Here is a 17,544-nt window from a genome sequence, read left to right as displayed (position 1 = left end):
GGCGCTGCTGAGCAGAGCCTTAAAATGCTGAATGGGATTGCCTACGGACTCGTGGACTCAGCGAGCACACGCAATTTAAGTCCACGAGACTGAAAGTCCGCATGAAGTGCGCCATTTGGGACAGGGCCTTTCAGTCGCTTATAGCCTAAACTCAAAACAGCCGCGAGGAATCTAAACACAGTGGAACATTAAAACCCGCCTCCGCCAACTAGCGTTTCGGCGGTGTAACTGCAGAGCAACACAGACATAACGCAGAAGTATAAATGCTCACGATGGCGTCGCCTACGACATACACTCGACGCAGAAGTATAAATTGGCCTTTAAATGACCAATCACAGTGCTTACGTCTGTGTAGAATTGACGTTACATTTTTGGAGAGGTACGTGCACGTCAGGGTACGCGCGCTACGGCGTAGCTACGGCGTGAGTTCGACGCATAAGTATAAATTGGGCTTTAACAGTGCGTTTTCACTGGCGCCGAGTAGAGTGACCGTTTTTCAATTCATTCCTATGGAAAATGAGCTTCACGCTCGCACAGTGGATTGTGGGATTGACAGCGGACATGGCATTGGCATGGCCACAACTCGAATAAAATACTTTCATTGTGTGAAAACTTTAACTTTTTTTACGCTATAAAATACTTTTTATTTTATCATTGTTTAGGTGTGCAGAATTCATTCAGGGGTCTTATTCCTATATTGTCACTATAGTTTATATTGTTTTGTTCTTGTGAGACACTGATGAATCTGAACGTAATCAGATTGTTACTTTAGTAAAATCTGGATTAGTTACTGGCTCAGAGTTTCTAACTTATAATAGTAAGGATTGTGGTTATTTCTGTTGGAAAAGTCATGCAAATAAATATTCTTTTAAAATATATATGGAATACATTGGAATATGTTTAATGTGTTTTCGAGTTGTATATTTAAATTTACTTTTGAAAATAATGATTAAGATGTGTACACACTCACATTAATTCAAGGAGTATGGAAAAAGTCCTTTTTACTTGGTTACACCAAAGTAATTAAAATGAAACTTTCCTGAAAAATGATTTAAAAGTTTTCAAACCCATAATCCTCTGGTGTGGTCGCCATCCAAACACATTCCCGCATTCTCCATCAACTCTCAATAACAATTTGTCTCCAAATGAGCCTCAGTTTTCTTGACTTTTTTTTTATTTCTTGACGACACGTGCACAAAATGTTACATAATCGCTGACGTCCGTAAGGGCGGGAATCCTCTCCCGGGAATTCTTTCTTGACCAGCTGGAGTGTTTTCTCTCACAGAAATCCGAACATGCCCGTGATTATTGCTCCCCCGTAACAAGCTTTATTCATTTGCTGTCATCAGGCCAAGTTGTCTTGCGGCTTGAAAATTCCCTGGAAGAGAGTCGCACACCTGGCCTTCGCCCTGTTAATGTTGACCACATCTCCTCTCTCTGTGTGACAATTAAACAAGCTTGTTTTCCCATCCGACCGAAACACCCGAGATGATAAGTAAAGAGCTAAAGGGGAAATGTGTGCTATATGCTTCCTAATGTAGGCTAGGCTAATTATAATAGCACGTTTACTGAGAGAGAGAAGAAGATAAAAAAAAAACTGGTGTAGGATTTACTTTGCAACAATTTTCACTCAATAGTTAATTTCACAAATAATTACAAAAAAGTAACATTGAATTGACATTTTCTTGTACAGTGTTTTCCAATAATCTTTGTTTTATTTGGAATCGATTACGAAACACCGTTCTGGACAAAGGCAATCCCACAGTCAAACACATTAGCCTACAAAAAAAAAAAAAAAAAAATCGCATCTTCCCTTGACAAAATTGCAACGCAAATTACAAGTTAATATCGGGTTTAAAATCATTATGACCATTTTAGAGGAGAAGAGCGACTTTGAGTGGGGCGGAGACGAGTTGTGTGTGTGTGTGTTTATAGCCTTTAACCCCTGAATCACGCTCGCTCGCTCTCTCTCTCTCTCTCTCTCTCTCTCTCTCTCTCTCTCTCTCTCTCTCTCTCTCTCTCTCTCTCTCTCTCTCTCGCACTCACACACACTCACTCACAAACTATTTGATGGCATCGGGGTCTCTCCAGTGGATCTTCACACTGCTGACGGTCCTGGTCATCTTTCAGGCTGTGTGTGTGGTGTTTTACTACATACCCGACACACACTCGTCCAGGTGAGCGCTTTTATATCAATGTTTCATTATAATTCAATAAATACTATTTAAATGAATTCAAATCGGGCTCCGTGTTGCTGATTTTTTAAGTAGCGAAAGTCTATGACTAGTTTAAGATTTGCGTCTTAAAAAGTACGTTTTTTTATTTATTTGATTCTAACTGATGACTAGAGTATGATATTGTGCATGCTGTCATGAAGTAGTTAAATTGTTTTCTGAGGAGTCTAAGAAACACACAATTCAATTCAAATTCAAATTTATATGTATAGCGCTTTTCACAATACATATTGTTGTTTCAAAGCAGCTTTACAGAAAGTGCATTTTAGAAATGTACATAGAAAAATAAAGTTAGTTAATCATGTATTAATTTAGGGCATAACATCGCTGGCGTCGAGTCGCCTCTTCACGGGTGTTGGGGCATCTGAAGTCTCCATGAGAGGCTGGATACAAACTGGAGCTGACGAACTCTATTTACTAGCGTCCCGAGATAACAACAGAAAAGCAGATGGGAAATAATTAGCATAGCTGCTGTTCATAATATTAATGCATTTGATCCGATTTAACTGTAGTTAACACAAGTGATAGTTAAATGTCATTAGTTTAGATGGAAACGTCATTATAATTCTAATCAGAATAGAAATGTTTTATATTTGTTATTTGTTTCACTCTATTGTGCTTCAAATAAGTAATTCCAGAAAATGTTTGTAACATCTTAATATCTTATTGTATGGCTATATAATGGCTTATTGTAGCGTTTATCAGATTAGAGCTGGACGATAATATAGTCACGGTACATTTTGTGACGTTGTTTAATCGCGGAGTTGACATTTGCTGTCGTCTATGTATGCTATGTAAGTTGGACATACTTGTAGTGTATTAAAAGACCTGGCAATAATATAATTACATTTTGCGATGGAAAAAATAAATAAATTCTTGTATTGATTTATTAGTAGATCTGAGTGCTAATGTATCAAATACCTTGTTTTCTGTTCAGATGGAATGTTTGTGTGGATGAAACTGGTGAAAGTGTAGTGTGGTAGATTTTTCCCTAAACCTAACTATCTGGGTCTCGTCTACAAATCGGCGTCCCCGTTCAATAATAGTCACCTAACTAACATGTTCCCCTTAACTAGCTTCCTTCCTAAACTAGCTTACTTCCTAAACTAGCTTACCTTCTAAACTAGCTTCCTTCCTAAACTAGCTTCCTTCCTAAACTAGCTTACTTCCTAAACTAGCTTCCTTCCTAAACTAGCTTCCTGTGCAGGAATAATGGACAAACAGACTTCTGCAAATGTCTTTAAATGCTTTAATCACGGCCAGGAGATCTTCCCGAGCAGTTCTCAGGGAATCTCTCCCAAGAAGCAAGGCCGAAGGATCTCAGACAAATTCCATTGAGAATCCCACCAGAAAACACGAATACAACAGTTTTTATAGAATTGAGAAAACAAATAAGATTATAGTGACTAACATGTCACCTTTAATATGATTGGTTCATTTGGTTCAAAAGCCCCAACCTTTTCCCTCTGTGTCACTGGCACAAGCAAACTCTGTTTCTGTGATTCATTATCACAAGGTTTTGAGAACTAGTCATCTGTCTAGTTTCACTTCCCCTATTTGTTATTTATACACACACACACACACACACACACACACACACACACACACACACACACACACACACACACACTCAAAGTCTCAAGTTTTCCCCAAAGAGTTTGGAAACATTTAAAAGCATATGAATGTTGTTCCTGCAGGAAAAACAAATGTTAGTTGATTAATTAAAGTTGATTAATTAAAGAAATACATCACAGTAGCTACAGAGATGTTCATCAGCGGCTGGTTTTAGTGCATTGATGTTTTTGAGCATTGTGTTCAACATTAGGAGAAGTCTTGCTGAAATGTACACAAGTACTAAATCAATATTCCAATCGAGCAATCATCTGATTTCATTGATAATTTAGGGTTATAATATGTTTTATCATTGGCATGTTCTAGCAGAAATTGTGCATCCTGCTCTTCAAGAACTGTTCAACCCTTAACCCTCTGGTGCTCTCCGGTCATTTTTTATTTTATTTTTATTATTTATTTCTTAGAATTTTTTACTTCATTGGAATGGTACGAAACAGTAAATGATAAATGGTTTTGGCAAAAAACCTATTAAAAAAAAATCAATAAAAAAAAAAAAATCAAAAAATCTAAAGCATTCAAGATTTCCGACAGTTTAAGTGGGAAATTAAATGTTCAGGCCGATGCTCAAAGAGAGCAAAAAGAGTGAATAAATTGATTATTTATTATTAATAAAAAAAGACCAAAATAGAAACAAAAAGGGGTCTGGTGTCATAGGAAATCCTGTAGAATCCTGTACATTTCCGAAGAACTTTTGATTCTCTTATAGTTCTTTAGAAAAAAACTGGTATTGAAACATTAAGAACCCTTGATAGCCAGCCAAAAGTTAATTAAAAAGAATAGGGTTCTTTGCTGAAAGTAAATAGGTATATGTGAAACCTTTATTTTTAAGAGTGAGGAGGAACCCATAAGACTGAACCTACAGGCGCAACAAGAATGTAATAGATTGTGTGCAACAGGTTTTTCGGCACTTTTGATCATGTTGATCATTTAGAGGAAAGTTAATGAGCAGCAAAAAATTTACATTTGCTCTTTTTCTTTCAGAGATGCGATGACAGAGGCGCTTCAGAAGCTGCGCTGCACAAAACTCAGACGCAAGTTTTCCATTATCAAACCGGCCAAAAGGTGCGTGAGAATGAAGATCAACCAGCGATCCTGATATTTCAGAGAACTGACCATTTAATTAAATGCCTTTGTTTCCCTCTCAGTATAAAACTCAAGAAGTTCACGCAGGAGCTGTCAGATTTCATGAGCTGCCCGTACAAATCAAACAAAACTGAGCGGGAGCTAAACAGGTGTGTCTTTATCATCTTTACATTCATGCTTATGCATTTGGCAGGTCATCAGGTCAATTGCGCCAACAGTTGTTGCCTTCTCACGCTGCCTTCTGTTGCTCGCTTCCACGTATCCATGTGAACTGGAATCATTTTGTTAACGTTTTATCTGTACTGAGGTAAAGGGACGTAGAAGGGGCCTTCACAGGGGAGAGACTAGTTGACACTTCAGGACTGTGTTGTTGTCGTGTCCAGGCGCCTTCATCAGATCCGGATACGCCCTGAATCTGGCGGACTGCGGTACATTGGGATAAACAGAGAGACTGATATTAGTGTAGACGCCATTCTTCTTATGATGCAACGAGTACATCAGGATTTATGGGAAGAGCATTACAATAATCTAGCCTTGATGTCATGAATGCATGAACTAACTGTTCCGCATTTGTCATTGAAAGCATACTGTACTGTATGTCGTAATTTAGATATATTTTTAAGATGGAAGAATGCGGTTTTACAGATACTAGACACTTGACTTTCAAATGAATGATTGGTATCAAAGAGCACACCACACACCCACACACACACACACCCCCAGGTCCCTAACCAACAACGAAGACTTGACAGAGCAGCCATCAAGTGTTAGACAGTATTCTAGGTAATGACATGAGGACGTTTTTTTGTCCGATAGTTAGAATCTGTTTTTTTTCAGAATTAAGTAGTAGGAAATTACTAGTCATCCAGTTTTTTATATCAGCTATGCATTCCGTAAAAAAAAATTTAATTGAAAAGTTTTGTCAGGGCGTGAAGAAATATAGAGCTGAGTATCATCAGCATAACAGTGAAAACTAATGCCATGCTTCCTAATGATATCTCCTAAGGGTAGCATGTACAGAGTGAACAGCAGCGGTCCTAGTACTGAGCCTTGTGGTACGCCATACTGAACTTGTGATCGATAAGACATCACTTCATTCACTGCTATAAACTGACAATGGTCAGATAAGTATGATTTAAACCATGCTAATGCAATTCCACTAATGCCAGCATAATTTTCGAGTCTATTTAAAAGAATGTTGTGATCAATAGTATCAAATGCAGCACTAAGATCGAGTAACACTAATAGAGAGACACAACCACGATCGGTTGATAAGAGCAAATCATTTGTGACTCTAACGAGTGCAGTCTCAGTACTATGGTACAGTCTAAATCCTGACTGGAAATCCTCGCAGATATCATTTCTTACCATGCTGCCTTTTCTATTAATTTTGACAGAAAAGGTAGATTCGAGATCGGCCTGTAATTGACTAATTCTGTAGGATCAAATTGCGTTTTTTTAATAAGAGGTTTAATAATAGCCAGCTTTAAAAGTTTTTGGTATGTTTCCTAATGACAAAGATGAATTAATGATATTAAGAAGAGGATCTATGACCTCTGGAAGCATCTCTTTCAGTAGCTTAGTCGGTATAGGGTCTAACATACATGTTGTCGGTTTAGATGATTTAACGAGTTTAGACAATTCTTTCTCTTCTATAGCAATGAATGAATGGAATTTTTCCTCAGGGAGACTACAATGCACTGCCTGATGCAATACTGTAGTAGACGGTTGCATAGTTATAATTTTTTCTCCAATATTATGAATCTTGTAAGTAAAGAAGTTTATAAAGTCATTACTGCTGTGCTGCTTGGAAACGTCTGGGATTGAAGCTTTATTTCTCGTTAATTTAGACGCTGTTTATAAATACTGTTTTAAACACTGTTTTAATACACTTTTCAAATAAATACCTAGGGTTCTGTTTGTTTTCTTCTAAGAGGGTTGAAAAATAAGCAGATCTAGCAGCTTTTAAGGCCTTTCTGTACGTAATCGTGCTCTCTATCAATGAAATGCGAAAAAATACTTTTTTTGTTTTCTTCCAGTTGTGCTCCATTTTTCTGGCTGCTGTCTTAAGGGCCCGAGTGTGCTCGTTGTACCACAGCGTTGGACTAAAACACTGTTATATAAACCTTCGTTTGGCAAGCAGGAATCATTCTACAGCTCAATGTCTAATACAGTATACAACAAATAGCGGCGTGCAGATATTCAACCAAAAGTTTATTTTTATTACACTACTGTAAAGAGATCTTGCAGTAGATGAAAAGCATTAGAAAAGAAAAGTTCAAATATCCAAAGAATTGAACAGGAACTTGGTTTAGCAATACAAGACAGTATACTGTCAATCACAGTACTGTAATAAAAAAAATTCGAATTCATGTCCGCCACGGAGCATGAGCCCGAGCCAATGCTGAAGGCCTTCTTCGTCCCGGAGCCCATGCACAAGAGACGTCTGACCAGGTGCATGAGTCGGCTACATCGTCCATCCATGTGGGGTTGCTTGTGGAGTAAGAAGGCATGAAGGGAAGTCCCGCCCACAAAACAGTCGACAACATATTCTCATCCACAACATTGATGAGTCTGCATACAGACAGGATACTGGACAACTGGCTGTCTGGAGCAGTCATTACAATCTGGAGCTGATCACGCTCAAAACAGTGGAGATGATAGTGGACTTCAGGAGAAACACCCAGCACTCCCCCCACTCACCACCATGAGCACACTGTGGCTGCAGTGGAGTTATCCAGGTTCCTGGGCACCATCATCTCTCAGGACCTGAAGTGGGACAATCACATTGATTCCATTGTGAAAAAGGCCCTGCAGGGGTTGCATTTCTTTCATCAACAGAAGAAGTTCAACCTGCCAAAGGCACAGATGACACAGTTTTACTCATCTGTTATTGAGTCGGTTCTGTGCACTTCTATAACAGTGTTTGTACACACTTGGCGAATAAAACTGATTCTGATTCTGCCACCTGCCACTGAGGATTAGTTGTGCCTGGCCTCTGGACAGTTTTAGGATGATTTGGATGAGGATGTCTCGATTCTCCCGTCCCTGCCCAGTCTGTTGTGTCTCCGCTTGTTCCACCCAGCTCGAAGTCTCCTGTGTCTCCAGAGTTCATGTGCAGCCTCCCTCTCCCGCTGCCTCTTCCTATAATAGCCAGTTCCTCAGCCTCGCCTCCGCTGGTTCCCTTCAGCCCCGCGGCTCCTCCTCTGACACCACTCCACTGTGTGGATTTGCCCCAGCGTCACCCAGGCAAGTGGATCACCCGGCTCCGCCTCCAGCCACTAATCGCTTTACTCCACCTCAGCCTGTCAACTCCACCTGGGCTCTTCCCTCCCTCGGCTCCACCAGACTCCATCGTCCTTGTGGCTCCACCGGGCTCCCTTGTCCCTCCGTTTCTGGCTCCGCCTTGGTCAGATGTCGTCCTGCCTGCACCATGGGCTCCCAAGCCATCTGCTGAACTCCGTCTCTTCACCCTTTCGGCTCCATCTGGCTCCGCCTTCCCTCCGGCTCCACCTCAGCCCTCAGTCCCAACGGCTCCACCTTAGTCCTTTAGATGCCCTGGATCCACTTCTGATGCTCTTCACTGCGGCTCAGCCTCTAGGACCATCTGTGTTGTCCGTTCTCGCTGGCTTTTTGTCTGCACGTAGGGCTTCACTTCCATCGGCTCCATCTCTGTCCATCGTCCTCTTAGTGTCAACAGCCAAGCCTCCACCATGGCTCCTCCCTCCCTCTATGCTACTGTGGGCCAGTGTCCTGACTGTGCTCTGGCTCCCCACTTATCTGCTCCTGGCTCCTCTCACCATCATTGCCACCCTGATCTCTCCCTCTGTTATTTCCCAGATTTCCTGCTCTTCACCTGCTATAGTCCTCCTCCACAGTCGCCACCCTCCCTCCTCAGCTGCACTGTTATGGTGTTATGATGTGTCTTCCGGGAGTAGGGACTAATGTAACGTAGTCCTGTTTGCCTGTGTTCCCTGTCATTGTTAATTGACCTAGTTTTCTAGTGAGAGCCAGTTTGCTCCCAAAGTTATTAATTAGTTTCACCTGCGTTTCATTTAGCTCATTTTGTTTTCCCTGTGTATATAAGCCCTGAGTTTTCCTAAATTCCTTGTCCAGTATTTAATGTGATGCTAGTTGTTTGTATGTATGCTCTTGCTCCTTGTGTTAATTAAATGTATCTAGTTATTCATACCATGTCCCGTTCTTCGCTCCTTGGATTATACTTAGCAGCACGTAACAATCATACAGTACACAATATTTTCTCCTTACTATTTGCAATTACTATATATGATATTAGATTACGATTATTTACTGTAACCTATGGATGCTGTTCTCCATTTTTTTTATGTAGAGTCTAATGAATGATCTGTAGTGTTTATATATTGACTGATGTGTGTATGATCTGAAAGCATTGTTTGAGTACAGGTGAAATGGTTTTGAACCGATCTGGCAAAATCAAACATAATGTTTAAATAGTGTTTAAAGAGACAAGCTGGTAAAACTGTTCAAACAATAAATCGTAGCATACTGAAGTGGGTCATTTTAACAGAGATGATTATGTAAAATGAATCCTCATAAACTCTTCTCTTTCTCTCTCTGTGTATCTATGACAGAATCCGGCTGCAGTTTTGTTGTAACGCCACAGGATCATTCATTCTCACCAAAAGCAACACAGCCATCAATCAATCCATCCAATATGAAACAAGCACAACAAAAACATACAAAATGAATGCAGCACTTCACAGTATGCTGCCTGAGGTGTGTGTCTCTGTCTGTCTGTGAGTGTGAGTGAGTGAGAGAGAGAGAGTGTGTGTGTGTGTGTGTGTGTGTGTTCTTGTATGTATGGTTAATGAGGACCCAAATATGTGGTATAAAAATGTAACCATGGTTTATGAGGACACTACCTGTGTCCTTGTAACCCAAATGGCGTTAAAATCATAGTAACAGTTTTTTTGTTTTGTTTTGTTTTTTAATAAAAAATTGCAGAAATTTTTGTTTAATGGGTATGTGTAGGGGTTGGGTTAGTGTAAAGGGAGAGAATATACAGTTTGTACAGTATAAATATCATTATGCTTATGGAAAGTTTCCATAAACCACATATTCAAGTGTGTGTGTGTGTGTGCAGGACTTCCCCTGGTCCGGTCGGCGTCTGGGTCGGTGTGCTGTGATCGGCAGCGGTGGGATTTTGAAAAACAGCAGCTGTGGACATGAGATTGACAATGCAGACTTTGTTATACGGTAAACACATCCCATCATTCCTTGCTCCCACAATGACCACAACACATCCATCAGTATTCATCCATCCTTCCTGTTAATATGAGGTTTTCTCTCTCTTTCAGGTTTAATTTGGCAACAGTTAATGACAGTGATGTTGGACTGAAGACGGACCTGATAACCATCAACCCCAGTCAGCTTCAGTCAGTGTTCACACACACACACACACACACACACACACACACACACACACACACACACACCAATAAAAACACAGCTTTGATGATCATTTAAATGAAGACTTTTCAGGTTAATTTTAAGCCCTCAGAATCTTTTTTTATTGATTGCTATTTCTAAATAAAATTCTAACTACCGCTTTAAAGGAGACATATCATGCTTTTAAATCGTTCCTTTTAACATATAAATCATACATTTGTAGTCTATATAAAGTGGAACTGCAATGCTTGGGTCTGAATTCCTCATTATTATAGCTCCACAGGCCCCTTTTCTACCCCTTTTCTGATGTGCGTCTGAGAGCAACTCATTTTGGTGCGGTCTCTTTAAATACAATTGAGACACTTCATACCCCGCCCCCTCTCCAGGTGACACTCGGTTCAACTCCACCCCGTTCGGCCATTTTTGTAGTTTGATGGCAGAGATACGATTATCTAGCGGCACAGAAACTTTTTATTCACACGTTATTAACAAAATGTCAACAACGGAAGACTTGTCCAGCCAGCCTTACATGTTCGAGCCAGAGTCGGAGCCGGAGCGAGATGAAAATGAAGACGACGAACCTGCAGAACAACGTCTTCATATGGATGTATCGCAATGGTGTGTTACTGTATTTACACATGAAACTTTGGTCTTCCGACCTTTTACCACCGTGTCGATTTATTTTGATTAATATGTGCGAGGGAGAGAGAGCAAGACAGCGTCTAGTTTGGAGACGGTGAAGTCTTGTTTACACTTTCGCCGGGCTCCGAAGAGAGAGAAAGTGCGTGCGCGCGACCGGGTCTCTCTCTCTCTGCTCGTTCTTTCAGTTAAACATGCGCCACAAGCGCGGCAGTTCGTCTACATTAGACGGTGTAATGAAGCGTGTGGGTTACTACATCCAACAACCGAACATTTTAACTTACCCTCTCGTACCTTCTGCATCTTTTAGCTTGGACTACAAAATTGCAGCGAGAAATAAAAATGGCGGATTGCTCGAAGTGTTGGGCTGGAAGTCAATGTCCTTATTTGGCAGTTCCGCTGCAAATACTGTGACGTAATAGTTCACAAAACGTCATAGATAACAGAAAAATCTGAACAGGTTGAAAAATAAGGCCAAAACAGAATATAAAGATATCAACGAAGCACCTGAAGAGAATAATTTCAACTTTTCTGTACTTATAAACACTCCAAATATACAACAAAATGCATTTAAGGGCTAAAAAAGTGGATTTAGCATGATATGTCCCCTTTGATAAAAAACACATTAATTGGCCAATACTGGCATCTCTATATTCTTGATGTCCAAATGAAAATAATTCAGATTTAATTAACTACATTCAGGTCCTTTTTAGACTGTATTGTGTATTTCTTAAAGATGTATTCTGGTTAAATATAATTTATACTCTCTGGTTATGATTTGACTGATCCTTCAGGTTATAAAACAAAAGAAACAATGCATGAAAATGGAAACATTGGTAAACCGATCTGTGACTTATTGTGTCCTAAACAATTTTTGCGGGGATTACGTTAATGGTCCGAAAATGCACATTTTTTACTTTATGCAAAATGCATTTCTCTTTTTTTTGAATCATGAAGTAACCTGAGCAGTATTTTATTAATCTTGATTAATATTCATTTATAAATGTACTATTGTTTTTTTTGTAAATCATAATGCATAATCTAATATTAACAAACTAATTCATTTTCAAAATAACAACAGTTGTGTGTGTAGAAATATTAAACAAGGTTATTCAATGCTATAAACATTGTTTATTGTTACTTGTCCATTAATGTCAGCATATAAAACTTTGTCGTAAATTGATGGGCCTAACAAATAAACAGGAAGACTGGAGACGTTATGTTGACTGACAAATGTGGTTTCACTTGGGAGCCCCAATCATCTCTGAGTTTAAAAAAACGGCCAATGGAATTGGCAAGTGGAATTTGCATGCCAAGCCACTCCCCGTACAAATGGGTAAATAAGATGGCGGATCACATCCACTCATTCAGGATTTTGCTGAGGAGGCCATTCAGCTGGGTGGTTCAGGGTTGTGGCACGGGGGACATAAGAGGACATCTCCATTCCCTCCATCAAGGAACGAGGGTTACGTCAGTAACCAAGATGTTCCCCATCTATTACAACTAGTGGTCGACCGATATGGGATTTTTAATGGCCGATGCCGATGCCGATATTGAGAAAGCAATCTGGCCGATTGGCCGATATGAGGCCGATACAATACATGTGAATACAGTAAATGAGAGACATAAAGAATATTGGTGAAACTAAATGAACATTTATTGTACATGCTATTTATGCAAAATTCTTTTTGCAATAAAAAATATTTACTAAGAAATTAAAATGTAAACAAAAAGGTAAGGTAACACTTCAATAAATAAAGTTTTAGTGCAGCTTCTTGTCTGCTTTAATATTTAAAGTCATTTTTTCAGTCACATAAATAATTACTGCTGCTTACTGCAGGTTACAAATAACATTTATCATTAATGAACCAATCTAAACAATATTCCTAAATTAATGACAAAATAGTATGTGAGATTACATACATTTTATGTACAATACAAAATATAAATCTCACATAGTTTATTTACACTATTTACTTTAAAATAGTTTAAATAGTTCAACCTTTTTTTAAGGTTGTTTTACTTCAAGTATATTTAAATAATAATGATTTATGTGTTTAGTTTTGCTTGTTTGTTTCTTTAAAACGTTGCAAGCCGTCACATGTATTTGCATTACATACATGAACATATGAAAATGTATACTACACACGATATTACGCCAATCATGGATAAATAAATACAGTAGATAGTGAATAACATTTTCAAGGATTTATTTTCAAATGTAATATTATTACATAGTGTTCTCCTCTCATCCACCTCACGCGACCAACTGATCTGTAATGCACGCGACCCAGCTTTTCCGTGCACGCGAGTCCGTGGGAAAACAGCGTCTAGTTTAAATGTAACCCGAGAACAACGCGCGTATCTGAGGAACAGCCAGTCACAGGATTTTTGACTGTTTGGGAGGTAAAATGTTTTCCGTTTTGTTTGAATTCGTTTATATCACATCTGTGACCCCCACTGGAGCTACCGCTGGGCTGCGGATCTGACATATCACGGTACTGTTTGAATAGACTCTGCTGCACGCCGGAGTGTTTTTGTGTGTAACACAATGTAGCGTCAGGTTAGAAAGCGAATGCGAATGGTCATTTACTGTGTCTGTCAGATGTCTGCTTCACTTCTGAGTGGCTTGTCTTACGGTGCTGGGCGGAGCAGAGCGAGTGTATTCAGTTCATTCACGCTCGCTCTGTTCGCGTCAGTGGAAAAAAGCGCTAATGCACAGTCACAAACTGTTTTGAAATATATCGGCCAAACAGAAAGATTTATCAGCCGATGCCGATATCTAAAAAATTCCAAATATCGGCCGATATATCGGCCTCGTCGATATATCGGTCGACCACTAATTACAACTATCCCCATTATGTCGACTGACAAACAGGGTCCCTGTGGAAATCGCACCACAACCACTCTGTTACGAGTGTTGGAGACGCAGATTCTGGCAAGTTGAATGTGCCCTCGTGGCAACTGCTCTCTTTAAGTCGTTAAGTCGGCCGCACGATTGAGCTAGCCCGGAATATAAATGGTGCGGACATGAGACACTGCTAATTCCGGAGGAGGAGATGGCGGGCGAGTTATGACAGGTGACTTGAGCGTCCACCGCCTTGACGGTTGATATACGCCACCATCGCAGTGTTGTCTGTCCGGACCAACATGTGTTTGCTCAGAAGCAACGACCGAAACTGGCCCAGGGTGACAAATCTAGGCAGTGGATATGCCAATGCAGTTGAGGTCTCGTTCAGAAGCCAGTGGCTGTGTGTCCATTACATGCAGCGCCCCAGCCTGTTCTGGAGGCATTGTGACAACAACATGCCTGGACACTTGTTCTAAGGGTACTCCAGTCCGTAGAATGGCAAAGTCTGACCAAGGGCTGAACAGAGAGATCAGTGTGATGGTCACACGGAGTGCCTATCTCAGGACTTGGCTGTGAAGCCAGTGCTGTAGCGGTCTCATAGGCATCAACCTGAGCAGCGTTACTGAGGCGGCGGATGCCATGAGCCTCTGGAAATGTTTTAGTGGAGCCGCTGTTTTCCCCTGAATGTATACTCAGGCATTTCAATTGAGCAATGGTGAGAAGCGCCAACTCCATACCGAGAAAAGAGATACAGTGCATGGGGGAGAGCTTATTCTTTTCCCAGTTGACCTGAAGCCCCAGATGGCTGAGGAGCCTGAGCACTAGGTCCCAGATCTCGAGAGTGAGCTAGAATGAGCCAGTAGTCCAGATAGTTTAAAATGCGAATGCCCACTTCCCTTAGCTGGGCAAGGGCAGCCTCCACGACTTAGGTAAAGACGCGGGGAGACAGGGACAGGCCAAAGCGGAGGACCTTGTACTAGTATGCCCAACCCTTGAAGCCAAACTGATGAAGCGGTCTGTGTCGAGGCAGAATCGAGACGTGAATGTACGTGTCCTTCTGGTCAATTTCTACGAACCAGTCTTGAGGACTAAGGCACATGAGAATGCGTTTCTGCATTAACATCTTGAACGGGTGCTTGTGAAGGGCCTGGTTTAAGACTTGCAGATCCAAGATTGGCAGTAACCATAACTTTAAAAAGACACTCGTCGTCCGATTTGCTCTTTTAGGAAAAAAATACTCTTTTTGACTGAAGGGCCCTGTGGAAAATCGCTGCACTTATCCTTTGCACTGCAATGCGCTAGCGAAACACCGCTTAATGCGCCCTTTTCACCAGTCTAGAGAGATCGGTTGAATGAGTGGATGTGGGCCGCCATCTTATTTACCCATATGTAAGGGGGAGTGGCTTGACATGCAAATTCCAGTCACCAATTCCATTGGCCGAGATGATAGGGGCTCCCAAGTGAGACCCCATTTGTCAGTCAACATAACGTATTAGTGACTGACAGATGGGAAACAGAGACATATTTCCCTGGTGTATACAAATGTGATCATCTAGTGTTCTGTCATTAGTGTTTATTAAAAACTGTGTTTCTGTAGTTACAAAAACCTGGAGAAGAATCCGGATCCGTTGGTGGAGCGGGTCAGTGTGTACGGAAACGCCTCCCTCATTATTCCTGCCTTCGCCTACACGTTCTGCACAGCAGCGTCAATCAAAACACTCAAAGTCCTCCAGCCAATCAGACCTCAGCAGCCGGTGGTGTTCTTCAGCCCCTCTTACCTGCGGACACTGGACCGGTTCTGGAAGGGGCGTGGCCTACAGGAGGTGCGCCTCTCCACGGGATTCCTTTTAATCAGCACTGCACTGGAACTGTGTGAGCATGTTCACGTTTATGGATTCTGGCCGTTCGACAGCGACCTGCAGGATCAGCCGATTCCATACCATTATTATGACCTGAAGCGCCCGCACCCCAACATGCACAAGATGCCGGAAGAGTTTGTGTGGCTACTGCAGCTCCACAGCCAGGGGGCGCTGACACTGCACCTGCAGCCCTGCTCCTCACCAGGGGCGGATCGAGAAAATCATTTATAATCAGAAAGAGCTTTATTTGTAGTAACAGTAATACAGCATTTTCTCCACCATACAATATATTTTTTTAATTAATTGCATGCCACTTAGAAACACAAGTCATCCAGCTTTTATTAATATGATATTCTAGTACCGATCTAGCTTTCTGCAATGTGCAACAAGTGTCTCATAGCAGCAGTAACATAACAACTTTCAAAATACTAAAAAATGTATTTATATTATGATTGTTTTGACCAAGTAAAACAGCGCTGCGTTACCCCACAATTTTAATTTGTCAGATAAAGTGACCTGTATGAGTAGTAATTCAGCACTTGCGGGCTGTTTCATTAGAATGAGATAAAACAATGTGAATTTAAGTGATCAAACGTAAATGTAACAAAATATAACTTTAATCGTTAAAATAAACATAAACAACAAAATGAAATGGGTGGCGACTGTGGCATATAAGCAAATAAAAACAGCTGCGTAAAATGCCCCAGACTCTCGGCCCGCCCTGCTTCATACTACAGTAACATTAATACAACTTTAGTACTATATAGTATATGCATTTGTTAAAGTCATCAATTTGCATTAAATATCATCATATTTTTTAAAGAATACTTATATTTTTATTTATTATACTTAGATTTATTAAAAAAAAAAAAATGTTTTAACTTATATTTTATTTATACTTAGAGTATACTGTATTTATAATATATTCAAGTACGTTCAGTGAACATTCAGATGTGTGATCTATCCCAGAGAGAGCAGTTGTCATGTATAGATTATATAGTTACTTTCTCAGTTTGAGCGATTACGTGAGACATGATTCGTTAGTATGTTGATCTATACGTTTTATCATTCCTTCTAATTTTCAGTCATGATTATTTAGAAACTAGTAGCAAAAAGGAAGAAATGGAATTTAGTCAAGAGCCGCGCGAACTTGAGATTTATTGGATGGGTGCACTACAATGTTCTAAAAATGACATTGAATAAAATATTGATTCTTAGGATTTAAGAATTGATAAGCGATTAAAAATGAGAAATATTTTTATTATTTAATATTAATATAATTATTTTGAATATTTACCACAATCAGCAGAGATGTATTGTGATGATGCTTTGTCTGCATTTGGAGTACAGCAATAACATGAAACAAGTAGAATGAATGTTTGGAGATCAGTGTTGACTTTTATACCAAACAATACTGTTCCGGGAGGAACATTTAGAGAATTCATGATGATGAAAACCTTTTTTATGAGATAAAATACTTTTTATGTTATCATTGTTTAGGTGTGCAGAATTCATTCAGGGGTCTTATTCCTCTAAATCATTCAGGTCATAGTTTATATTGTTTTGTTCTTTATGTGAGACATTGGTGTTACTTTAATTTTGTTAAATCTGGATTAGCTACTGACTCAGGGTTAACATATAAGGGATTTTTGTTTATTTCCATAGGAAAAGTCATGTAAATAAATATATTTAATAAAAAAATAAAAAAATGGAATATTTTTGCGTCTATTAAATGTGTTTGAGTTATATATTTAAATTTATTTTAGAAAATAACTTAATAATAATTAAGAAGTGTTCACTAACATGAATTCAAGGA

General features: G+C 39.9%; 1 protein-coding gene across 1 annotated transcript; it reads left to right on the top strand.

Annotated features, from left to right (window-relative positions):
- Window positions 1-2,029: 2,029 nt before the first annotated feature.
- LOC307145295 (alpha-2,8-sialyltransferase 8E-like) lies at window positions 2,030-17,367 on the top strand. Its single transcript, XM_079848322.1, has 7 exons — window positions 2,030-2,177; window positions 4,848-4,928; window positions 5,012-5,098; window positions 9,563-9,707; window positions 10,075-10,187; window positions 10,289-10,366; window positions 15,467-17,367. The coding sequence occupies exons 1-7, from the start codon at window positions 2,071-2,073 to the stop codon at window positions 15,957-15,959; spliced, it is 1,104 nt and encodes a 367-aa protein (XP_079704448.1). The 5' UTR covers window positions 2,030-2,070; the 3' UTR covers window positions 15,960-17,367.
- The last annotated feature ends 177 nt before the right edge of the window (window positions 17,368-17,544 follow it).

This window comes from Squalius cephalus, assembly GCF_949319135.1.
Source record: "Squalius cephalus genome assembly, chromosome: 18".
In the NCBI taxonomy this organism is placed as follows: Eukaryota; Metazoa; Chordata; class Actinopteri; order Cypriniformes; family Leuciscidae; genus Squalius; species Squalius cephalus.
The sequence above is the reverse complement of the archived record's forward strand: the minus strand, read 5'-3'. Positions and strand labels throughout refer to the sequence as shown.